The following is a 24,326-nucleotide window of genomic DNA, read 5'->3' on the forward strand; positions in this document are numbered from 1 at the left end:
ATGTCACCCTCTTCCTCTCATAGTTGTTGGTGTTGGTGTTGTTATTGTTACGCAGCACCTGTCAGGCTGTCCTGAAAATAGTGAATCAGGAGTTGATCGTTGTCGGTTTGGCTCGACATCTTGCAAGCATACATCACAAGATGGCTGAGTGGACATGTATTTCCCTTGTACTTCTCAAAGTCAGGTACTTTGAATTTAACTGGAATTTTAACGTTAGGCACCAAGCACAACTTAGTAGCACTCTTCCCAAAGAGGTCCTTACCCCTCAAAGTCTTTAGTTCCTTGCGCAGCTCAAGGAATTGATCTTTCATCTCATCCATTTTCTCATATACGTCTGGGCCCTCATATGGCTCGGAATGATAAATGGTGTCTTCTACTCGCGAGAGAGTGTACACAACGGGAGGTGGCACAGTCAGGACCGGGCTAGATGCCGGCAAAGAAGCGAATGTGGGAGCAAAACCCTATGGAACGAAATTAGATGGCATTCCCCAAGGGAATCCAGCTGGCATAGTAGGAGCGAAATGGGATGTAGCAGCAGGCACCATTGACGTAGCTACTTCGGAGATGACAGTCCTCGCGGGAGGAGTTGCAGGAGTTGGTAAAGCTTGACTTTGCGCAGCAAGGACTGACTCCATCACGATAGTTAGTCTAGCAATCCCTTCCTTCAGGTCTTTATTCTCTTTTTCGAGGTGTTCCATGATATTCTGATGATTTGCTCGGGTGTTATACCGGTGCGTCAACTTGTCTTCAAAATAAATAAAGAGCAAAGAGTTAGACCACTGATCAAGAGCTCGGAACAAAACCTGCTTCTGCATATGATGCATGCAATGTTTGTGCATATGATTTGTTTTTATCAGAGGAACTTTATAGAGATCTATTTGCAAACGCTTTGAAAAATATTGAACTTTTTAAGACATATATGGAATACTCATAGCAATGTAATATTTGGAAATTTTTTTACACCAAAGAAGTAGTACAGTTTTGGTAACCAAATACAATACAAAAGAAAAGGAGAATAAACATCCTATGGATCCCTAGAAGAAATCGTCCAAAGCCTTCGAGATCGGAAGATAAGTCACACGAAGCCTCTTCACCTCTTTCTCATAAGCTGCTTCCATGTCTGCCTTCTCCTTGGCGAGCTGATCATACTTCCTGTTCCAAAACCTGGATGAGTGAGGAAGGAGAGAAGTGACCGCATCATCAGGCTCATCGATAACCTGATGCTCTAGAAACTCTATCATTGCATCCTTATCGTTGAGTTGCTGAAGAAGCTCCTCACGCTCACGAATCCAAGCACGCGACCGGTCTTCGTCTCTCAACTCCTCTACTCCTTGAGAAGGGAGGGTTGAAGGCCCAACCATAATCATAGGGGTAGGTCTCAGATACTCGTACGACATGCGGTACTCAAGAGCTCTCTTCTTCACCCAAGAGGTGTAAGGTTCCAAAGCAACACAGTTCTTCGGACCAAGCTCACTCCTCCATTTCCTATGAACTTTGCACCAGGCGCGGACCATTCTATCCTTCAAGTTTTGGGGATCTTTACCCTCTTGAAAGAACAAGCATTCCAACAAAATGTTGTTAGGTTTATCCTTTAAGGGGAACCCAAGCTGACGACGAGCCAAAGCAGGGTTGTAGTTAATTCCACCACATGTACCAAGAAGAGGTACGTTGGAGAACTCACCACAATAGTCAATAATCTGAACGCCATCATAAACACGATTATACCAAGAGATATCATCATTAGTGAGAGACATAAGTCTCGTGGACCATCGTAGACATCCCTTGTTCTCCTTGAAAGCAAGCGTCTGAGGCAAGTGCGAAATAAACCACTTGTACAACAGAGGCAGACATCACACAATGAAACCACCACCCTTCGCATTCCTCATATGCAAAGAGAAATAAGTGTCACCCAATAGAGTCGGAACGTGATTAAGAGAAAAGAAAATCCTAATAGCGTTCACATCCACGATGTTGTCGATGTTTGGAAATAACACTAGCCCATAGATGAGGAGTACAAATATGGCTTTAAAAGCTTCCTTACTCATGGCCTTCCCAAACAAAGTAGCTTTGGCAATCAGAAAATCAGATGGGAGACCTGGAATTCCACCTTTGGTAGTCATATTAGCCACAATTTCAGATACATCCACATGAAGCATATCAACAATCTCTTGAGAAGACGGAATCTTCTTCAAACCATTGAACGACAACTGATCAAGAATAGATATACCCACATGATAAGCGTACTCCTCTAGTGTAGGCAAAAGCTGGAAATCTGGAATAGTGAAGCATCGATACAGAGGATCGTAGAACTGCACCAACACACTCATCAGACCTTCATCCACCTTAGCAGAAAGAATAGACAAAATCTTCCCATGGAGAGCTTTGAACTCTAAAGGCTCTAATACATAAGATGTCAAACTCCTTAACTCTTTCAAGTCGAGTTATCTGAAAATTTTCAAATAGACCTCTTAAGTTCCTTGAAAAATCTTTATTGTTGATGGCATGAATGCGAATGAATGCATGAATGCATGGATGCAACAAACACACTCAAGGATCAAGCAAGTCATACCACACAAAGGTCACGGGATGACTCAAGTCACCGTCAATATCAATCATCCATTTTGGTGGATTATGGTTTACACCTTATCAACACCCAAGTTCCATTGATTTTGAGGATATACGAGAACGGATCAACCGCGAATCATGGGTTTGTTGTGAGTCACGAGCATGGAGTCTCGGTTAAGAACCACCCAACAGGAGTGTACTATGGTTAAACCTGAAAATCATGTTCTAAAAAGGTTCCCATAGTCATCATCTCATCTTTCATATATTATCAGATAAAACGACTACTCGTCTTCCAAAAATATTCTTAAGAGGGACTCTTATGAGTGTAGTATCGCGTAACAATCGCCTCAAGTCTTACACTTGAACGAACTTCGCACTACGTCCTAAAATAGGCCAAGATGGGCTAGGTATCTAAGGTCCTTGGCTTCTAAGGTTCCTTATTGGAAAGAGTAATGCCTAACCACGACTACTCATGTGACATTATTGATCCCAACAAGACCTCCACCAAGTTAATGGACTTGCAAGTTAACTTGTTAAGGAATAATTCTACACAAGTCAACAAGACTATGTCATTCTCCTATCATAACTGCACTCGAGTTCGGGTATAGAACTCATCTCACAAGAAACCACCAAGCATACAAGCAATTAATATATCAAGCAATTCATACATTACAAATAATACATTCATCCCATATTTGCACAAAAACATGCCACAAATAAATATAAACATACAACACACATTAGCAAAAAGTAGGCTAAACCCACTAGAGAGTTAACAATCCCCAGCAGAGTCACCACTTTTCTGTAGTGGGATTTTCGTTACCTTTAGGTTTATTGACTAAACCAAAAGTAAACATACAATTTGAGTCGCCATCGCACTTTTATTTATCCAAAGGAAAGGCTAAAAAGCGAACAAAAGCCAAGGTAAGAAGTTTTTCAAATAAAAAACTAATAAAAATGTCAGAGATCTAGGTAAGGGGGTTGGTTATGAAATGGGAAGGTTTTACACACCCAAAACATCCTTAGTACTCTAAGGGAACCCTTTTTCCAAATATGTGTTGTAGGTTGGTATTTGTGAAAAAATTTGTACAAAAGATTGGGGGGATGAGAAGAGAATAGGTTATATTTACAAATTTTTTGTTTGAATGGATGAACCCATTTCCTACGTACCATCACAAAGGAGGATCAAAACCTCATAGTTCGGGGTAAAAAAATATCAAAGATTGGTGAATTGATTTGATCAAAAGCCTTAAGGTCTTTTGTTATCAAAGGGAGAAAACTCAACCTAAACCAACAATCCACCATGTGAGGAAGCCTTCAACATGCTAGTGAGGGGTTAACCCTATAATAAGAATGGAAGACTTATAATCCAATCACTAAGGATGAGGTGAGATTTACATCAACCACTATGATAACACAAACCTATGACTAATGTTTATGAAAAGTTTTAACAAGTGGCCATTGGAACCACAAAACAACTTGAAGTGAGTTATATTTACAAGTTAGATTTATTTACAAAATGAAGTCAAAGTTGGATTAAGATTTATTCACAATAAGTATTGATGAAAATAGTTTTGAAAAGTCAAAGGCTTAAGGCCTAGGTTTCTAATTTGAAATAAAGTCAAAGTTTGAGAAAAAGATTTTGGCTTGGTTAGAGTGGAGAAAAGAAGATAAGGGCTAGTCCTAAAGCAAACGAATATGAGATGGGAAAGATAAACCCTTGGAGTTCCTTTTCTTAAAGTCATAGAGATGACTCAAGATGCTCATTTCCTTTGGACTTAGCACACGATCAAGCAATCAAACAATTTGAATTCAAGCTCCTAGGATCTCCATTTGGCTTGTCTCTTAACTTGGCTACTAATGACAATGGTTCTCTTTTCACAATCTCAAAGTGGGATCCCTATCACATAAAAGCAAACATTAAAAAGTTCATAACACAATAAAGGGAATGGACAAAGAATAAGTTTGGAGGAGAAGTCCTTTGAAGTCAACTTTGAAATTTAACATTCTAAAGGCGTGAGGCCTAGTTGCTCTTCAACCAATTTAGCATTCTAAAGGCATGAGGCCTAGTTGCTCTTGAACTCCTTTAAGCATAGGTAAGTCCTAATTCTAAGTCCTTTCTCCTTTAGCATTTGGTTCACACAAAACAAACACAAAGCAAACACAAGATAGCAATATATTTATATACAATAATGGGCTCAAATGAGCAAAAGAAAAATGACATAAACATAAAATATATGCTCAAGTTTGCAAAGGGAAAATAAATATGAATAAATGAGCAAGAAATAAATGACATTAAAGTAAATGACAAGAAATTAAATGCTCAAATTAAAGTTAGTAATTAGTGGAGGTTGTGAAAGAATTCTTTAACTTGAATTAACTTTTAATGATAGCAAATTGTGTGATCATCATCCAAATTGGTTGTGCATTGCATTACATGATATATTTGTGTTCTTACTTTGTAATTCATCCCATTCTATTGTTGCATAACCACACATATAAGCCTACATTGAAAATTTCCTTTAAAATAACAATTAAAATGCATTTTATGTCAGTATGTATCAATACATGACCCTTTGCATCGATACATGTAGCCTGTGATTAATCACAAAACAATTCTTGTTCAGTATGCATCGATACATACGAACCATGCATCAATACATGGAAGGCCAAAAACTCTGTGCATCGATACACACGACACCTGCATCGATACATGACTACTTGAGTCAGCCTGTGCATCGATACATACGCATTGGGCATCGATACATATTAGTGTAAAATTCACATGCATCGATACACACGATTCCTGCATCGATACATGATTAATTAATTTCACCAAAAATCTATACAACTTACAGTATGCATCGATACACACTTCTATGTATCAATACACAGAGTTGTTTTAAGTCATAACAGCAACTGTTTCTTGAAGGATATAAATACAGGTTTCAACAGCAGGTGGTAAACACGAATTCATTGAGGGAAAACAATTGAACACAGATCAAAAGCAGTGTTGGAGCAATTGTTTTGTGAGCACATAGAAACCTGAAAGAGACTTCATCTTCTTCATCTTCTCAATCACTCTTCTTCAAGAACATTTACACATAACAATTCTTGTTCTTTGGATTAAAGAAGCATTGAGATAACGTTCAGTGGTACGATCAAGGATCTAGCTGTGGGTTGCAGTGGAACGATCGAGGATCTAGCTGAGTCGAAGATTGAAGGGGGTTTCTAGGAAAAACCTACTGGTTTGTCCTTCAAGAACTGGTGTGTTCTTGAGGGTTTGGGAGTCACATTTGCAGAACAGATTCAGCCGCAGCGTTACGTTTGGAGATCGGGGGATTTCGCAAGCAGGTCGTGGAACCGGTGAATTGTTTGCAACTTTGTGCAGGAAAATCTTGATCGAGCTCAGATCAAGTGAAGGTTTATACAAGAAGAGGTTCTTGGAGTTTAGAAATTCTGTCTTTGTATCAAAACCTTGTATCAACGGATTCGGCAATAATTGATAATCAAAAGTTCTCAATTTCATTTGAAATTGAGAGGGAGACGTACCCACACGCGAGGACGACGTGGGGAACTTCCTTAACAAATCTCTGCGTATCGTACTCTTACCTTAATCTTCTTTACGTTTCAAAACTGTTTTGCAATTTCTGTTAGTGTGTGGTGATTGATCATATTTCTGGACAGCAGTGATAATAAAACCTTTAGTCATACACCATTGCTGTTTATCATCAAACACTCACACACCAACTGTTTGACAAAACGGTTAACTTGATTGTGTTCATTGGAAATAGTATTTGAGGATAAGCGCATTCAATCTGTTAAAATTCTGTGTGTATTATTTCTGTCATTCTCATTAAAATCCAGCAACTGTACTTGCGTGTCCGGCTTTCTAGTAGCAGTTCAGAATAGACGGAAGTCGATTCGGGACTGCTTTTTCCGCTGTTTTTGAAAACTCTGATTAAACGTTAAATCCGTTAATTTTAAAGAGGTGATCTATTCACCCCCCTCTTGATCACTAGCCACACCGTCTAACAAGTGGTATCAGAGCTCCGGTTCGCTGGTGCTCTGTGGCTGCCTGTAACAGTATGGATTCTGAACCAAAGGGGGCGTATAATAGAGCGCCTATTTTCAACGGTGAAAACTATGGCTACTGGAAAGACTGCATGCGAGTTCATATAAATTCTGTGGATAGGTTAGTATGGGCTGCCATTGAAAACGGTCTGTTTCAAATTACAATGACTAATGCGGCTGGCGCCATAGTACCTAAACCAGAAGATGATTGGAATGAGAAAGATGAAAAAAAGTGGTCGTGTGATTGGAGAGCTCGAAACATGTTAATTTCAGCACTTGGTGTTGATGAGTATTATCGAGTATCACATTGCACGACAGCTAAAGAAATGTGGGACGCTTTAGAAGTTGCCCATGAGGGTACTACTGAAGTAAAACAGTCCCGCATTAACACACTCAATCAAGAGTTTGAACTCTTTCGCATGAAACAAGGAGAATCCATCTCCGACATGCAAAAGAGATTCACCCATCTAACTAACCGATTGAATGCTCTTGGAAAACCTATTTCCAATGAAATTGCTACTAATAAAATTCTCAGGTGTCTAAGCAGGGAGTGGCAACCTAAAGTTACAGCAATCAAGGAAGCCAACGATCTTACAAGACTTACGATTACAACACTGTTTGGAAAGCTGGAAGAACATCAGCAAGCTTTGGAAAGTCTTGAAAAATATGAGAATAAAAGTAAGAAGGAAAAGGAGAAGAAAAGAGACAAAGAGGGAGAGAAGAAGCCAATAGCTCTTGTGGCTTCTAGCTCTAAGTCCTCACGAAAAGAGCAAAGCGACAATGATTCAAGTAGTGACAAAGACTCGGATGATGAGGAAATGGGACTGTTTGTAAGGAGATACAATAGATTCATTCGAAAGAATGGAGTCAAGCATTCCGACAAAAATCTCATGAAGTTTCGAAGACAATCCATAAATTCGAAACAAGAAGAAAACAAGAAGAGTAGAGGAAGAGGATCATGCTTTAATTGTGGTAAATCCGGACACTTTAAAACGGACTGCCCTATGAAGTATAAGGACCAAAGAAAAGACTCACCAAAAGGGTACAGCAAGCAAAGAAGAGCGTATATTGCATGGGAAAGTGATAGTGATTCATCAAGCACACAAAGCTCAAGTGATGATGATGAAGCTGCAAATCTGTGCCTTATGGCTCACACAAAAATTCAGTCCTACCACAAGAAGAAAAGCAATGACAAAAAGGTAAAACAAGCCTATTTCAATAACTTCTCCTCTATGTCTTTTTCGGAATTAAAAATAGCTTTTGAAAAACTGCATAACGAAGCTGTAGATGCTTTTAAACGACTTGCTTCCGACAAACATATCTTCTCTTTTTGGAAGGTAAAGTAAACAAAGCTGAAATTGATTTAGAAGCATTGAAAACTAGTATTGCAGAAAATTCAAAAACTACTAACATTGACGGATGTAGTAGAGTTAGGTATTGTGACGCTTGTTATGTTTGGCAAAAAGAGGTAAACACTCTTAAGGTCAAACTAGAGAAAGCGCTACAACCTAAAATTACTTATGCCGTTGACCCCAAGTTGTTTAAGAAGTCATTGAATCCTCCATATGCAAAATACTCTTTTATTTTAAAGGATTCAATGAACAAGAAACAACAAACACATCATCATGGTTTATGTCATTATTGTTGTCATGCTGGCCATACCATTGAGAAATGCAAATTTAGGAGATTTCTAGTCCCTAAAGGTATTTATCAATGGAAGCCAAAAGGCAACCATGTTAACACTTACCCTCTTGGACCCAATGAAAATTGGGGACCAACTTCTCTCTTTTGATGTTGTAGGATGAGTGCCTTGCCTCCGTAGATAGAAGGTGGTTTCTTGACAGCGGCTGCTCAAGGCACATGACCGGTGACATATCGCTTTTTATAGATTTCAAGGCAAAGAAAAAGGGATATGTTACTTATGGAGACAACAACAAAGGAGCTATACTCGGCAAAGGTAGTGTAGGTAATCCCTCCACCACTACTATTTCAAATGTCCATTTAGTTGAGGGACTTAAACACAATTTGTTAAGCATAAGTCAACTATGCGACATGGGCTATAAAGTTTCGTTTACAAAAACTTGCTGCATAATTGAACATGCTGAACAAAACATTGTGTTTAAGGGTGTAAGAGTAAACAACATCTATATGCTTGACTTGTTTGATGTACCGTTAACAAATACTAAATGTCTAGTCACCTTGAATGATGATTCTTGGCTTTGGCATAGACGTTTAGCTCATGTTAACTTCGATTTGCTAAACAAGGTTGTATCTAAGGATCTAGTAGTTGGTCTACCAAAAATAAAATTTTCAAAAGACCACCTATGTGACGCGTGCCAAATGGGAAAGCAAACAAGGGTGTCTTTTAAATCTAAAAATGTAATTTCAACTTCACGACCCCTTGAGCTTCTCCATATGGACCTCTTTGGACCTTCTAGGACAAAGAGCCTAGGTGGAAACTACTATGGCTTTGTAATAGTTGATGACTACTCTAGATTCACTTGGACTATATTCCTTCATAGCAAAGATGAAACTTTTTCTGCTTTTAAAAATTTTGCAAATCTGTCCCAAAACAAAATGAATTCCAAAATAGTTACAATTCGTAGCGATCATGGTGGTGAGTTTCAAAATTATCACTTTGAGAAGTTTTGTGACAAGTATGGCATTGAGCATAACTTTTCAGCCCCTCGCACTCCACAACAAAATGGCGTTGTGGAGCGTAAAAATCGTGTTTTAGAGGAGTTGGCAAGAACAATGCTTAATGAGGGTGGATTACCAAAATACTTTTGGGCTGATGCTGTTAGCACAGCCTGTTATGTCCTAAACAGAATCTTAATTCGCCCTATTTTGAACAAAACTCCTTATGAACTTTTGAAAGGAAGAAAACCAAACTTGTCACATCTTCACGTATTCGGTTGTAAATGTTTTGTTTTGAATAACGGTAAGGAAAACATTGGGAAGTTTGATGCAAAAGCGGATGAAGGTATTTTTCTTGGTTACTCAATGTCAAGTAAAGCATATAGAGTGTATAATAAGCGTTTACTTACTGTTGAAGAGTCGGTTCATGTTTCTTTTGATGAGTCTTATCCGAAAAATGTCGGAAAAGGTATTTCTTTTGATGACGCAGGTGTATCTACAGAAGACATACTCAAGGAAGCTGTTGAGGAAATTGATCAGTCCAAAACAGCTGCCCATGAGAAGGAGGAAGATACAAGTCATGAAGAAATTGAGGAAGAAAAGACAGCTGAAGTGAATGATCTTCCAACAGCTTGGAGATCCTCAAAAGACCATCCCATCGACAACATTTTGGGAGACATTTCAAAGGGAGTAATGACCCGGTCTAAGATAAGTAACTTTTGTTCTCACTTCGCGTTTGTTTCACAAGTAGAACCTAAAAATGCCAAAGAGGCCTTGATTGATGAATTTTGGCTAATGGCCATGCAAGAAGAGCTTAATCAATTTAAAAGAAATGACGTTTGGGAACTTGTCCCTCGTCCGCGAGATCATCATATCATAGGCACTAAGTGGGTTTTTAGAAACAAGCTTGACGAAAACGGAGTGATTACTAGGAACAAGGCACGCTTAGTAGCACAAGGATATAACCAAGAGGAGGGCATAGACTATGAGGAAACTTATGCTCCAGTTGCTCGCCTCGAAGCTATACGTCTTTTGCTTGCCTATGCGTGTTCTAAGGATTTTAAGCTTTACCAAATGGACGTAAAGAGTGCCTTTCTTAATGGTGTCATAAATGAAGAAGTATATGTTTCACAACCTCCCGGTTTTGAAAATGCTGAAAATCCAGATCATGTTTACAAATAAAAAGAGCTTTGTATGGTCTTAAACAAGCCCCTCGGGTTTGGTATGAAAGGCTTAGCAAATTCCTAATTGATCATGGATATTCAAGAGGTAAAGTGGACAATACTCTCTTTATTAAACACAAAGGGAAGCACATTCTTTTAGTTCAAGTTTATGTCGACGACATCATATTTGGTTCAACTAACATACACTTGGTCGAAGAATTTTCTAAGGTTATGCAGGGTGAATTTGAGATGAGTCTAATGGGGGAGCTAAACTACTTCCTAGGACTGCAAATAAAGCAACTTGATGAAGGTACTGCAGTATGTCAAACAAAATACTGCAGAGAACTACTCAAGCGCTTTGGAATGAATGACTCAAAATCAATCGACACTCCAATGCCTACCAACGGAAATCTAGAAAAGGATGAGCACGGTAAGTGTGTAGATGTCAAAAGATTCAGAGGTATGATTGGATCTCTCTTGTATCTTTCTGCTTCTAGACCTGACATCATGTTTAGTGTTTGCATGTGTGCACGCTATCAATCAAATCCTAAAGAATCGCACCTAAAAGCGGTGAAGCGCATATTTAGATATCTTCATGGAACATCTAAATATGGGCTTTGGTATTCTAAAGGAAGTGATTGTAGCCTAGTAGGGTACTCCGATTCTGATTTTGCTGGCTGCAAATCAGATAGGAAAAGTACAAGTGGTACGTGTCACCTATTTTCAAACTCCTTGGTCAGTTGGCACAGCAAAAAGCAAGTTTCTGTGGCTTTGTCAACTGCAGAGGCCGAATACGTTGCAGCCGGTAGTTGTTGCGCTCAGATTTTATGGCTTAAGCAGCAACTACAAGACTTCAACATTCAACTCAAACGTATTCCTATCAAATGTGACAACACTAGTGCCATAAACCTTACTAAAAACCCTGTTTTACACTCACGCACTAAACACATAGAGATTAGACATCATTTCCTTGCGATCATGTTGAAAAAGAAGACGTTGTCTTTGAGCACGTTGACTCCAAAAATCAGCTTGCTGATATTTTCACTAAACCATTGGCAACGGAACCTTTCTTCAACATACGTCGTGAATTAGGAATCTTAGATCTATCTCATTTGATGTCATAAGCATGTTACATCTTAATTATATTATGCCTCACCGTGTGTGACGAGCACTGTTTTAGATGTCAATTATCCTTCACAAGATCTCTCCAACAGAGGTAATATCAATCCTTTCTACAATTTTCTTATTGATTAGTGATTGTGTATGTTAAAACAAATATGCTTACTCTAGTTGATGTAAAATTTGCTTGAATATACTTCCTGTCTATAATGTGTGTTCATTAACAATCTGATTTCTGAGCAAAATTATCATGACATAGTGCAACTGCATAATCATACTGCATTAAAACTCATTAAAAACCAGTTCAGCATCAGTATGTATCGGCACATACGAAGCCTGCATCGATACATATACTCTGAAATTAAATTTTTTGAAAAACTGCTTCAGTATGCATCGATGCATCTATCGCATGTATCGATACACAAGGCAATTGTAAACACTAGGCATCGACGCATCCATCGCATGTATCGATACACATGACAATTTTGAAATACTTGGCATCGACGCATAACTCTCTGCATCGATACTTACTGCTGTCATCTGAATTAAATGCATTCTTTTTCTCTCTCATGCATCGACACATCAGCCAATCATCTCACTTCCTATCTCATTACTTCATCTCATCTGCCCTCAAAAACCCCAAAACCAGTGGCTAACCCTAATCCTTCTCATCTTCACTCTCTCACAAACTTGGTAAAACCCTAAATCTCATATCACCATGCCTCCACGCACCATCCCAGCCAGAGCCAAAGGAAAAGGAAAGGGAAAGGAAGCAGCCGGTACGTCTCAGCAACCACCAGATGTTCCTTCAAATGCCTTAGACATTCTTCATCCTGCCATTGCTGCTGAATTTGAGGAATCATTCAAGGCCAGGTTGGTAATGAAACCTCATATCTTTGATAAAACAGATGCTGTTCATCTGCACCTAAATGAAGTAGTTGAACTGTTACATGCACAAAGACTTGGGTCCTTTCTATCTACAAAAGATGACTATCATGAGGATTTCATCCGGGCCTTTTATGCTGGTTTACAAACTGGTACAGGCTATATGTTCCGGTGTTCTATCGGAGTCAGAACATATACCTTTGAAGCCTGTAATTGGGAAACAGTGTTTCAAATGCCGCTTCCGTCGATGGCTTTCAAGTCCTGGCATGACCTGCATTTTGATCCTGAATTTGACCTGAAGGACTTTACAACTTCTATCCTAAAGATTGATAGACCGTTGAGTGAGGACGAACACGTCACGTCAGGTATGATCAAACAAACTCCGCGTATTCTTCACTGGATCATTACTCACATTCTGCGTCCAACCAACAGTGGCCACTCTCGGTTGGATAGGCCTAGCATACATCTTCTCTACATTCTGCAAAATAAGATTCACTTAAATTGGGCGAACTACTTTGTAAAACGTCTATTTTATGTGCGAGACAGCTCCAAAACTGTGGCGCTAGGGTATGCCTCTCAAGTAATGAAAATTCTCAAGTTTTGGAAAGTTACAATACCTATTGTGCCTCTCCTATCTCCATCTGCAGCTCAAGAATTTGATTCTGCCACTCTATCGCATATGGGATATCGATGGGACAAAGACCGCAAGTGCTTCTACTTTTTTGAAAGAAAATCCAAAACCAGAATTTACAACTTTGACGTGCCTTCGGAACGCATCCATGTTGCTGAAGAACAGCCTGATGAAGAAATGCAAGATGCGCCTGAAACAGATGTGCCTCAAGCTGAGGCCAATACTGGTTGGGGTGAGTGGGTGCCACGAAGGTGGTCTCCCACCAACTACGTACCTGAACCTACAGCCCCTCCATTCGCCGGTGGTACTTCAGCCTCAACACCAAATGCGGACATCACTCACATGCTTCAACAGATGGAAATCGTCAACAAAGAACGCCATGAAGAAGCACGGTACTGGCATGTTCAACAAACTGAATGGCACAACGAGCATCGGGACTGGCATGATGAGCATACACGGATGTATCACAATCAACACGCTTGGCACCAAGACTTGGTTAAATGGCATCAGGTTTTCTACAACGAAATGTCCGGCTTTATGGATGATTGCCGTGAAAACCCTGGGATTATGGACAGCTTTAGAAGCATTGAAGTTCAGAATCGATTTAGGCGATACTCCTTCATGGGCCAAAATCCAGACACAATGCCTCCTCCTCCGCCTCCGCCAAGCTACCGAGATCCTGACAGACATGATGAGGAGTCCTGTGGTGGCAACAATCCAAATTAACCAACCACCCTTTCATCTCACTGCATTTCATTTCATATTGCTCATGTTTTATTTTGTTGCACATTATATGGTTTAGCTTATGTAACTCTTAAACTTGTTCGCACACTTAAAATGCTTTTCAATTTCTGTTTACCTCTATTTGTTATTGCCCTTACTGTTTGAATGATTCTTTGTGAATGATTCTTTAACTTGCAGCTTCTTTCTTTGTGATTGATAGCCTTTTATCCATTTTTGCCATGCCCTGCTTCACTTTCTGCTTGATAACTTTGGTTCTTCCTCTTTTTGATGTTGACAAAGGGGGAGAAAAATGCAGATATGCACAAACTCAGGGGGAGTATCACACATCTTGCCAAGAATTTGCCATCATCAAAAAGGGGGAGTTTGTGAAAGAATTCTTTAACTTGAATTAACTTTTAATGATAGCAAATTGTGTGATCATCATCCAAATTGGTTGTGCATTGCATTACATGATATATTTGTGTTCTTACTTTGTAATTCATCCCATTCTATTGTTGCATAACCACACATATAAGCCTACATTGAAAATTTCCTTAAAATAACAATTAAAATGCATTTTATGTCAGTATGTATCAATACATGACCCTTTGCATCGATACATGTAGCCTGTGATTAATCACAAAACAATTCTTGTTCAGTATGCATCGATACATACGAACCATGCATCAATACATGGAAGGCCAAAAACTCTGTGCATCGATACACACGACACCTGCATCGATACATGACTACTTGAGTCAGCCTGTGCATCGATACATACGCATTGGGCATCGATACATATTAGTGTAAAATTCACATGCATCGATACACACGATTCCTGCATCGATACATGATTAATTAATTTCACCAAAAATCTATACAACTTACAGTATGCATCGATACACACTTCTATGTATCAATACACAGAGTTGTTTTAAGTCATAACAGCAACTGTTTCTTGAAGGATATAAATACAGGTTTCAACAGCAGGTGGTAAACACGAATTCATTGAGGGAAAACAATTGAACACAGATCAAAAGCAGTGTTGGAGCAATTGTTTTGTGAGCACATAGAAACCTGAAAGAGACTTCATCTTCTTCATCTTCTCAATCACTCTTCTTCAAGAACATTTACACATAACAATTCTTGTTCTTTGGATTAAAGAAGCATTGAGATAACGTTCAGTGGTACGATCAAGGATCTAGCTGTGGGTTGCAGTGGAACGATCGAGGATCTAGCTGAGTCGAAGATTGAAGGGGGTTTCTAGGAAAAACCTACTGGTTTGTCCTTCAAGAACTGGTGTGTTCTTGAGGGTTTGGGAGTCACATTTGCAGAACAGATTCAGCCGCAGCGTTGCGTTTGGAGATCGGGGGATTTCGCAAGCAGGTCGTGGAACCGGTGAATTGTTTGCAACTTTGTGCAGGAAAATCTTGATCGAGCTCAGATCAAGTGAAGGTTTATACAAGAAGAGGTTCTTGGAGTTTAGAAATTCTGTCTTTGTATCAAAACCTTGTATCAACGGATTCGGCAATAATTGATAATCAAAGTTCTCAATTTCATTTGAAATTGAGAGGGAGACGTACCCACACGCGAGGACGACGTGGGGAACTTCCTTAACAAATCTCTGCGTATCGTACTCTTACCTTAATCTTCTTTACGTTTCAAAACTGTTTTGCAATTTCTGTTAGTGTGTGGTGATTGATCATATTTCTGGACAGCAGTGATAATAAAACCTTTAGTCATACACCATTGCTGTTTATCATCAAACACTCACACACCAACTGTTTGACAAAACGGTTAACTTGATTGTGTTCATTGGAAATAGTATTTGAGGATAAGCGCATTCAATCTGTTAAAATTCTGTGTGTATTATTTCTGTCATTCTCATTAAAATCCAGCAACTGTACTTGCGTGTCCGGCTTTCTAGTAGCAGTTCAGAATAGACGGAAGTCGATTCGGGACTGCTTTTTCCGCTGTTTTTGAAAACTCTGATTAAACGTTAAATCCGTTAATTTTAAAGAGGTGATCTATTCACCCCCCTCTCGATCACTAGCCACACCGTCTAACAAGTGGTATCAGAGCTCCGGTTCGCTGGTGCTCTGTGGCTGCCTGTAACAGTATGGATTCTGAACCAAAGGGGGCGTATAATAGAGCGCCTATTTTCAACGGTGAAAACTATGGCTACTGGAAAGACTGCATGCGAGTTCATATAAATTCTGTGGATAGGTTAGTATGGGCTGCCATTGAAAACGGTCTGTTTCAAATTACAATGACTAATGCGGCTGGCGCCATAGTACCTAAACCAGAAGATGATTGGAATGAGAAAGATGAAAAAAAGTGGTCGTGTGATTGGAGAGCTCGAAACATGTTAATTTCAGCACTTGGTGTTGATGAGTATTATCGAGTATCACATTGCACGACAGCTAAAGAAATGTGGGACGCTTTAGAAGTTGCCCATGAGGGTACTACTGAAGTAAAACAGTCCCGCATTAACACACTCAATCAAGAGTTTGAACTCTTTCGCATGAAACAAGGAGAATCCATCTCCGACATGCAAAAGAGATTCACCCATCTAACTAACCGATTGAATGCTCTTGGAAACCTATTTCCAATGAAATTGCTACTAATAAAATTCTCAGGTGTCTAAGCAGGGAGTGGCAACCTAAAGTTACAGCAATCAAGGAAGCCAACGATCTTACAAGACTTACGATTACAACACTGTTTGGAAAGCTGGAAGAACATCAGCAAGCTTTGGAAAGTCTTGAAAAATATGAGAATAAAAGTAAGAAGGAAAAGGAGAAGAAAAGAGACAAAGAGGGAGAGAAGAAGCCAATAGCTCTTGTGGCTTCTAGCTCTAAGTCCTCACGAAAAGAGCAAAGCGACAATGATTCAAGTAGTGACAAAGACTCGGATGATGAGGAAATGGGACTGTTTGTAAGGAGATACAATAGATTCATTCGAAAGAATGGAGTCAAGCATTCCGACAAAAATCTCATGAAGTTTCGAAGACAATCCATAAATTCGAAACAAGAAGAAAACAAGAAGAGTAGAGGAAGAGGATCATGCTTTAATTGTGGTAAATCCGGACACTTTAAAACGGACTGCCCTATGAAGTATAAGGACCAAAGAAAAGACTCACCAAAAGGGTACAGCAAGCAAAGAAGAGCGTATATTGCATGGGAAAGTGATAGTGATTCATCAAGCACACAAAGCTCAAGTGATGATGATGAAGCTGCAAATCTGTGCCTTATGGCTCACACAAAAATCAGTCCTACCACAAGAAGAAAAGCAATGACAAAAAGGTAAAACAAGCCTATTTCAATAACTTCTCCTCTATGTCTTTTTCGGAATTAAAAATAGCTTTTGAAAAACTGCATAACGAAGCTGTAGATGCTTTTAAACGACTTGCTTCCGACAAACATATCTTCTCTTTTTTGGAAGGTAAAGTAAACAAAGCTGAAATTGATTTAGAAGCATTGAAAACTAGTATTGCAGAAAATTCAAAAACTACTAACATTGACGGATGTAGTAGAGTTAGGTATTGTGACGCTTGTTATGTTTGGCAAAAAGAGGTAAACACTCTTAAGGTCAAACTAGAGAAAGCGCTACAACCTAAAATTACTTATGCCGTTGACCCCAAGTTGTTTAAGAAGTCATTGAATCCTCCATATGCAAAATACTCTTTTATTTAAAGGATTCAATGAACAAGAAACAACAAACACATCATCATGGTTTATGTCATTATTGTTGTCATGCTGGCCATACCATTGAGAAATGCAAATTTAGGAGATTTCTAGTCCCTAAAGGTATTTATCAATGGAAGCCAAAAGGCAACCATGTTAACACTTACCCTCTTGGACCCAATGAAAATTGGGGACCAACTTCTCTCTTTTGATGTTGTAGGATGAGTGCCTTGCCTCCGTAGATAGAAGGTGGTTTCTTGACAGCGGCTGCTCAAGGCACATGACCGGTGACATATCGCTTTTTATAGATTTCAAGGCAAAGAAAAAGGGATATGTTACTTATGGAGACAACAACAAAGGAGCTATACTCGGCAAAGGTAGTGTAGGTAATCCCTCCACCACTACTATTTCAAATGTCCATTTAGTTGAGGGACTTAAACACAATTTGTTAAGCATAAGTCAACTATGCGACATGGGCTATAAAGTTTCGTTTACAAAAACTTGCTGCATAATTGAACATGCTGAACAAAACATTGTGTTTAAGGGTGTAAGAGTAAACAACATCTATATGCTTGACTTGTTTGATGTACCGTTAACAAATACTAAATGTCTAGTCACCTTGAATGATGATTCTTGGCTTTGGCATAGACGTTTAGCTCATGTTAACTTCGATTTGCTAAACAAGGTTGTATCTAAGGATCTAGTAGTTGGTCTACCAAAAATAAAATTTTCAAAAGACCACCTATGTGACGCGTGCCAAATGGGAAAGCAAACAAGGGTGTCTTTTAAATCTAAAAATGTAATTTCAACTTCACGACCCCTTGAGCTTCTCCATATGGACCTCTTTGGACCTTCTAGGACAAAGAGCCTAGGTGGAAACTACTATGGCTTTGTAATAGTTGATGACTACTCTAGATTCACTTGGACTATATTCCTTCATAGCAAAGATGAAACTTTTTCTGCTTTTAAAAATTTTGCAAATCTGTCCCAAAACAAAATGAATTCCAAAATAGTTACAATTCGTAGCGATCATGGTGGTGAGTTTCAAAATTATCACTTTGAGAAGTTTTGTGACAAGTATGGCATTGAGCATAACTTTTCAGCCCCTCGCACTCCACAACAAAATGGCGTTGTGGAGCGTAAAAATCGTGTTTTAGAGGAGTTGGCAAGAACAATGCTTAATGAGGGTGGATTACCAAAATACTTTTGGGCTGATGCTGTTAGCACAGCCTGTTATGTCCTAAACAGAATCTTAATTCGCCCTATTTTGAACAAAACTCCTTATGAGCTTTTGAAAGGAAGAAAACCAAACTTGTCACATCTTCACGTATTCGGTTGTAAATGTTTTGTTTTGAATAACGGTAAGGAAAACATTGGGAAGTTTGATGCAAAAGCGGATGAAGGTATTTTTCTTGGTTACTCAATGTCAAGTAAAGCATATAGAGTGTATAATAAGCGTTTACTTACTGTTGAAGAGTCGGTTCATGTTTCTTTTGATGAGTCTTATCCGAAAAATGTCGGAAAAGGTATTTCTTTTGATGACGCAGGTGTATCTACAGAAGACATACTCAAGGAAGCTGTTGAGGAAATTGATCAGTCCAAAACAGCTGCCCATGAGAAGGAGGAAGATACAAGTCATGAAGAAATTGAGGAAGAAAAGACAGCTGAAGTGAATGATCTTCCAACAGCTTGGAGATCCTCAAAAGACCATCCCATCGACAACATTTTGGGAGACATTTCAAAGGGAGTAATGACCCGGTCTAAGATAAGTAACTTTTGTTCTCACTTCGCGTTTGTTTCACAAGTAGAACCTAAAAATGCCAAAGAGGCCTTGATTGATGAATTTTGGCTAATGGCCATGCAAGAAGAGCTTAATCAATTTAAAAGAAATGACGTTTGGGAACTTGTCCCTCGTCCGCGAGATCATCATATCATAGGCACTAAGTGGGTTTTTAGAAACAAGCTTGACGAAAACGGAGTGATTACTAGGAACAAGGCACGCTTAGTAGCACAAGGATATAACCAAGAGGAGGGCATAGACTATGAGGAAACTTATGCTCCAGTTGCTCGCCTCGAAGCTATACGTCTTTTGCTTGCCTATGCGTGTTCTAAGGATTTTAAGCTTTACCAAATGGACGTAAAGAGTGCCTTTCTTAATGGTGTCATAAATGAAGAAGTATATGTTTCACAACCTCCCGGTTTTGAAAATGCTGAAAATCCAGATCATGTTTACAAATTAAAAAGAGCTTTGTATGGTCTTAAACAAGCCCCTCGGGTTTCGTATGAAAGGCTTAGCAAATTCCTAATTGATCATGGATATTCAAGAGGTAAAGTGGACAATACTCTCTTTATTAAACACAAAGGGAAGCACATTCTTTTAGTTCAAGTTTATGTCGACGACATCATATTTGGTTCAACTAACATACACTTGGTCGAAGAATTTTCTAAGGTTATGCAGGGTGAATTTGAGATGAGTGTAATGGGGGAGCTAAACTACTTCCTAGGACTGCAAATAAAGCAACTTGATGAAGGTACTGCAGTATGTCAAACAAAATACTGCAGAGAACTACTCAAGCGCTTTGGAATGAATGACTCAAAATCAATCGACACTCCAATGCCTACCAACGGAAATCTAGAAAAGGATGAGCACGGTAAGTGTGTAGATGTCAAAAGATTCAGAGGTATGATTGGATCTCTCTTGTATCTTTCTGCTTCTAGACCTGACATCATGTTTAGTGTTTGCATGTGTGCACGCTATCAATCAAATCCTAAAGAATCGCACCTAAAAGCAGTGAAGCGCATATTTAGATATCTTCATGGAACATCTAAATATGGGCTTTGGTATTCTAAAGGAAGTGATTGTAGCCTAGTAGGGTACTCCGATTCTGATTTTGCTGGCTGCAAATCAGATAGGAAAAGTACAAGTGGTACGTGTCACCTATTTTCAAACTCCTTGGTCAGTTGGCACAGCAAAAAGCAAGTTTCTGTGGCTTTGTCAACTGCAGAGGCCGAATACGTTGCAGCCGGTAGTTGTTGCGCTCAGATTTTATGGCTTAAGCAGCAACTACAAGACTTCAACATTCAACTCAAACGTATTCCTATCAAATGTGACAACACTAGTGCCATAAACCTTACTAAAAACCCTGTTTTACACTCACGCACTAAACACATAGAGATTAGACATCATTTCCTTTGCGATCATGTTGAAAAAGAAGACGTTGTCTTTGAGCACGTTGACTCCAAAAATCAGCTTGCTGATATTTTCACTAAACCATTGGCAACGGAACCTTTCTTCAACATACGTCGTGAATTAGGAATCTTAGATCTATCTCATTTGATGTCATAAGCATGTTACATCTTAATTATATTATGCCTCACCGTGTGTGACGAGCACTGTTTTAGATGTCAATTATCCTTCACAAGATCTCTCCAACAGAGGTAATATCAATCCTTTCTACAATTTTCTTATTGATTAGTGATTGTGTATGTTAAAACAAATATGCTTACTCTAGTTGATGTAAAATTTGCTTGAATATACTTCCTGTCTATAATGTGTGTTCATTAACAATCTGATTTCTGAGCAAAATTATCATGACATAGTGCAACTGCATAATCATACTGCATTAAAACTCATTAAAAACCAGTTCAGCATCAGTATGTATCGGCACATACGAAGCCTGCATCGATACATATACTCTGAAATTAAATTTTTGAAAAACTGCTTCAGTATGCATCGATGCATCTATCGCATGTATCGATACACAAGGCAATTGTAAACACTAGGCATCGACGCATCCATCGCATGTATCGATACACATGACAATTTTGAAATACTTGGCATCGACGCATAACTCTCTGCATCGATACTTACTGCTGTCATCTGAATTAAATGCATTCTTTTTCTCTCTCATGCATCGACACATCAGCCAATCATCTCACTTCCTATCTCATTACTTCATCTCATCTGCCCTCAAAAACCCCAAAACCAGTGGCTAACCCTAATCCTTCTCATCTTCACTCTCTCACAAACTTGGTAAAACCCTAAATCTCATATCACCATGCCTCCACGCACCATCCCAGCCTGAGCCAAAGGAAAAGGAAAGGGAAAGGAAGCAGCCGGTACGTCTCAGCAACCACCAGATGTTCCTTCAAATGCCTTAGACATTCTTCATCCTGCCATTGCTGCTGAATTTGAGGAATCATTCAAGGCCAGGTTGGTAATGAAACCTCATATCTTTGATAAAACAGATGCTGTTCATCTGCACCTAAATGAAGTAGTTGAACTGTTACATGCACAAAGACTTGGGTCCTTTCTATCTACAAAAGATGACTATCATGAGGATTTCATCCGGGCCTTTTATGCTGGTTTACAAACTGGTACAGGCTATATGTTCCGGTGTTCTATCGGAGTCAGAACATATACCTTTGAAGCCTGTAATTGGGAAACAGTGTTTCAAATGCCGCTTCCGTCGATGGCTTTCAAGTCCTGGCATGACCTGCATTTTGATCCTGAATTTGACCTGAAGGACTTTACAACTTCTATCCTAAAGATTGATAGACCGTTGAGTGAGGACGAACACGTCACGTCAGGTATGATCAAACAAACTCCGCGTATTCTTCACTGGATCATTACTCACATTCTGCGTCCAACCAACAGTGGCCACTCTCGGTTGGATAGGCCTAGCATACATCTTCTCTACATTCTGCAAAATAAGATTCACTTAAATTGGGCGAACTACTTTGTAAAACGTCTATTTTATGTGCGAGACAGCTCCAAAACTGTGGCGCTAGGGTATGCCTCTCAAGTAATGAAAATTCTCAAGTTTTGGAAAGTTACAATACCTATTGTGCCTCTCCTATCTCCATCTGCAGCTCAAGAATTTGATTCTGCCACTCTATCGCATATGGGATATCGATGGGACAAAGACCGCAAGTGCTTCTACTTTTTGAAAGAAAATCCAAAACCATAATTTACAACTTTGACGTGCCTTCGGAACGCATCCATGTTGCTGAAGAACAGCCTGATGAAGAAATGCAAGATGCGCCTGAAACAGATGTGCCTCAAGCTGAGGCCAATACTGGTTGGGGTGAGTGGGTGCCACGAAGGTGGTCTCCCACCAACTACGTACCTGAACCTACAGCCCCTCCATTCGCCGGTGGTACTTCAGCCTCAACACCAAATGCGGACATCACTCACATGCTTCAACAGATGGAAATCGTCAACAAAGAACGCCATGAAGAAGCACGGTACTGGCATGTTCAACAAACTGAATGGCACAACGAGCATCGGGACTGGCATGATGAGCATACACGGATGTATCACAATCAACACGCTTGGCACCAAGACTTGGTTAAATGGCATCAGGTTTTCTACAACGAAATGTCCGGCTTTATGGATGATTGCCGTGAAAACCCTGGGATTATGGACAGCTTTAGAAGCACTGAAGTTCAGAATCGATTTAGGCGATACTCCTTCATGGGCCAAAATCCAGACACAATGCCTCCTCCTCCGCCTCCGCCAAGCTACCGAGATCCTGACAGACATGATGAGGAGTCCTGTGGTGGCAACAATCCAAATTAACCAACCACCCTTTCATCTCACTGCATTTCATTTCATATTGCTCATGTTTTATTTTGTTGCACATTATATGGTTTAGCTTATGTAACTCTTAAACTTGTTCGCACACTTAAAATGCTTTTCAATTTCTGTTTACCTCTATTTGTTATTGCCCTTACTGTTTGAATGATTCTTTGTGAATGATTCTTTAACTTGCAGCTTCTTTCTTTGTGATTGATAGCCTTTTATCCATTTTTGCCATGCCCTGCTTCACTTTCTGCTTGATAACTTTGGTTCTTCCTCTTTTTGATGTTGACAAAGGGGGAGAAAAATGCAGATATGCACAAACTCAGGGGGAGTATCACACATCTTGCCAAGAATTTGCCATCATCAAAAAGGGGGAGTTTGTGAAAGAATTCTTTAACTTGAATTAACTTTTAATGATAGCAAATTGTGTGATCATCATCCAAATTGGTTGTGCATTGCATTACATGATATATTTGTGTTCTTACTTTGTAATTCATCCCATTCTATTGTTGCATAACCACACATATAAGCCTACATTGAAAATTTCCTTTAAAATAACAATTAAAATGCATTTTATGTCAGTATGTATCAATACATGACCCTTTGCATCGATACATGTAGCCTGTGATTAATCACAAAACAATTCTTGTTCAGTATGCATCGATACATACGAACCATGCATCAATACATGGAAGGCCAAAAACTCTGTGCATCGATACACACGACACCTGCATCGATACATGACTACTTGAGTCAGCCTGTGCATCGATACATACGCATTGGGCATCGATACATATTAGTGTAAAATTCACATGCATCGATACACACGATTCCTGCATCGATACATGATTAATTAATTTCACCAAAAATCTATACAACTTACAGTATGCATCGATACACACTTCTATGTATCAATACACAGAGTTGTTTTAAGTCATAACAGCAACTGTTTCTTGAAGGATATAAATACAGGTTTCAACAGCAGGTGGTAAACACGAATTCATTGAGGGAAAACAATTGAACACAGATCAAAAGCAGTGTTGGAGCAATTGTTTTGTGAGCACATAGAAACCTGAAAGAGACTTCATCTTCTTCATCTTCTCAATCACTCTTCTTCAAGAACATTTACACATAACAATTCTTGTTCTTTGGATTAAAGAAGCATTGAGATAACGTTCAGTGGTACGATCAAGGATCTAGCTGTGGGTTGCAGTGGAACGATCGAGGATCTAGCTGAGTCGAAGATTGAAGGGGGTTTCTAG

The 24,326-nt window shown here is 39.3% G+C and overlaps 1 protein-coding gene across 1 annotated transcript in view; it reads right to left on the bottom strand.

Annotated features, from left to right (window-relative positions):
• Nucleotides 1-4,451: 4,451 nt before the first annotated feature.
• LOC127102316 (uncharacterized) overlaps nucleotides 4,452-24,326 on the bottom strand; it is an 87,262-nt gene continuing 67,387 nt past the window's right edge. Inside the window, exon 3 of the mRNA XM_051039695.1 lies at nucleotides 4,452-4,465. Coding sequence (XP_050895652.1) covers nucleotides 4,452-4,465 — 14 coding nt within the window. The remainder of the gene's footprint in view (nucleotides 4,466-24,326) is intronic.

The sequence above is a fragment of the Lathyrus oleraceus genome, chromosome 7 (assembly GCF_024323335.1).
Source record: "Lathyrus oleraceus cultivar Zhongwan6 chromosome 7, CAAS_Psat_ZW6_1.0, whole genome shotgun sequence".
Classification (NCBI taxonomy): Eukaryota; Viridiplantae; Streptophyta; class Magnoliopsida; order Fabales; family Fabaceae; genus Lathyrus; species Lathyrus oleraceus.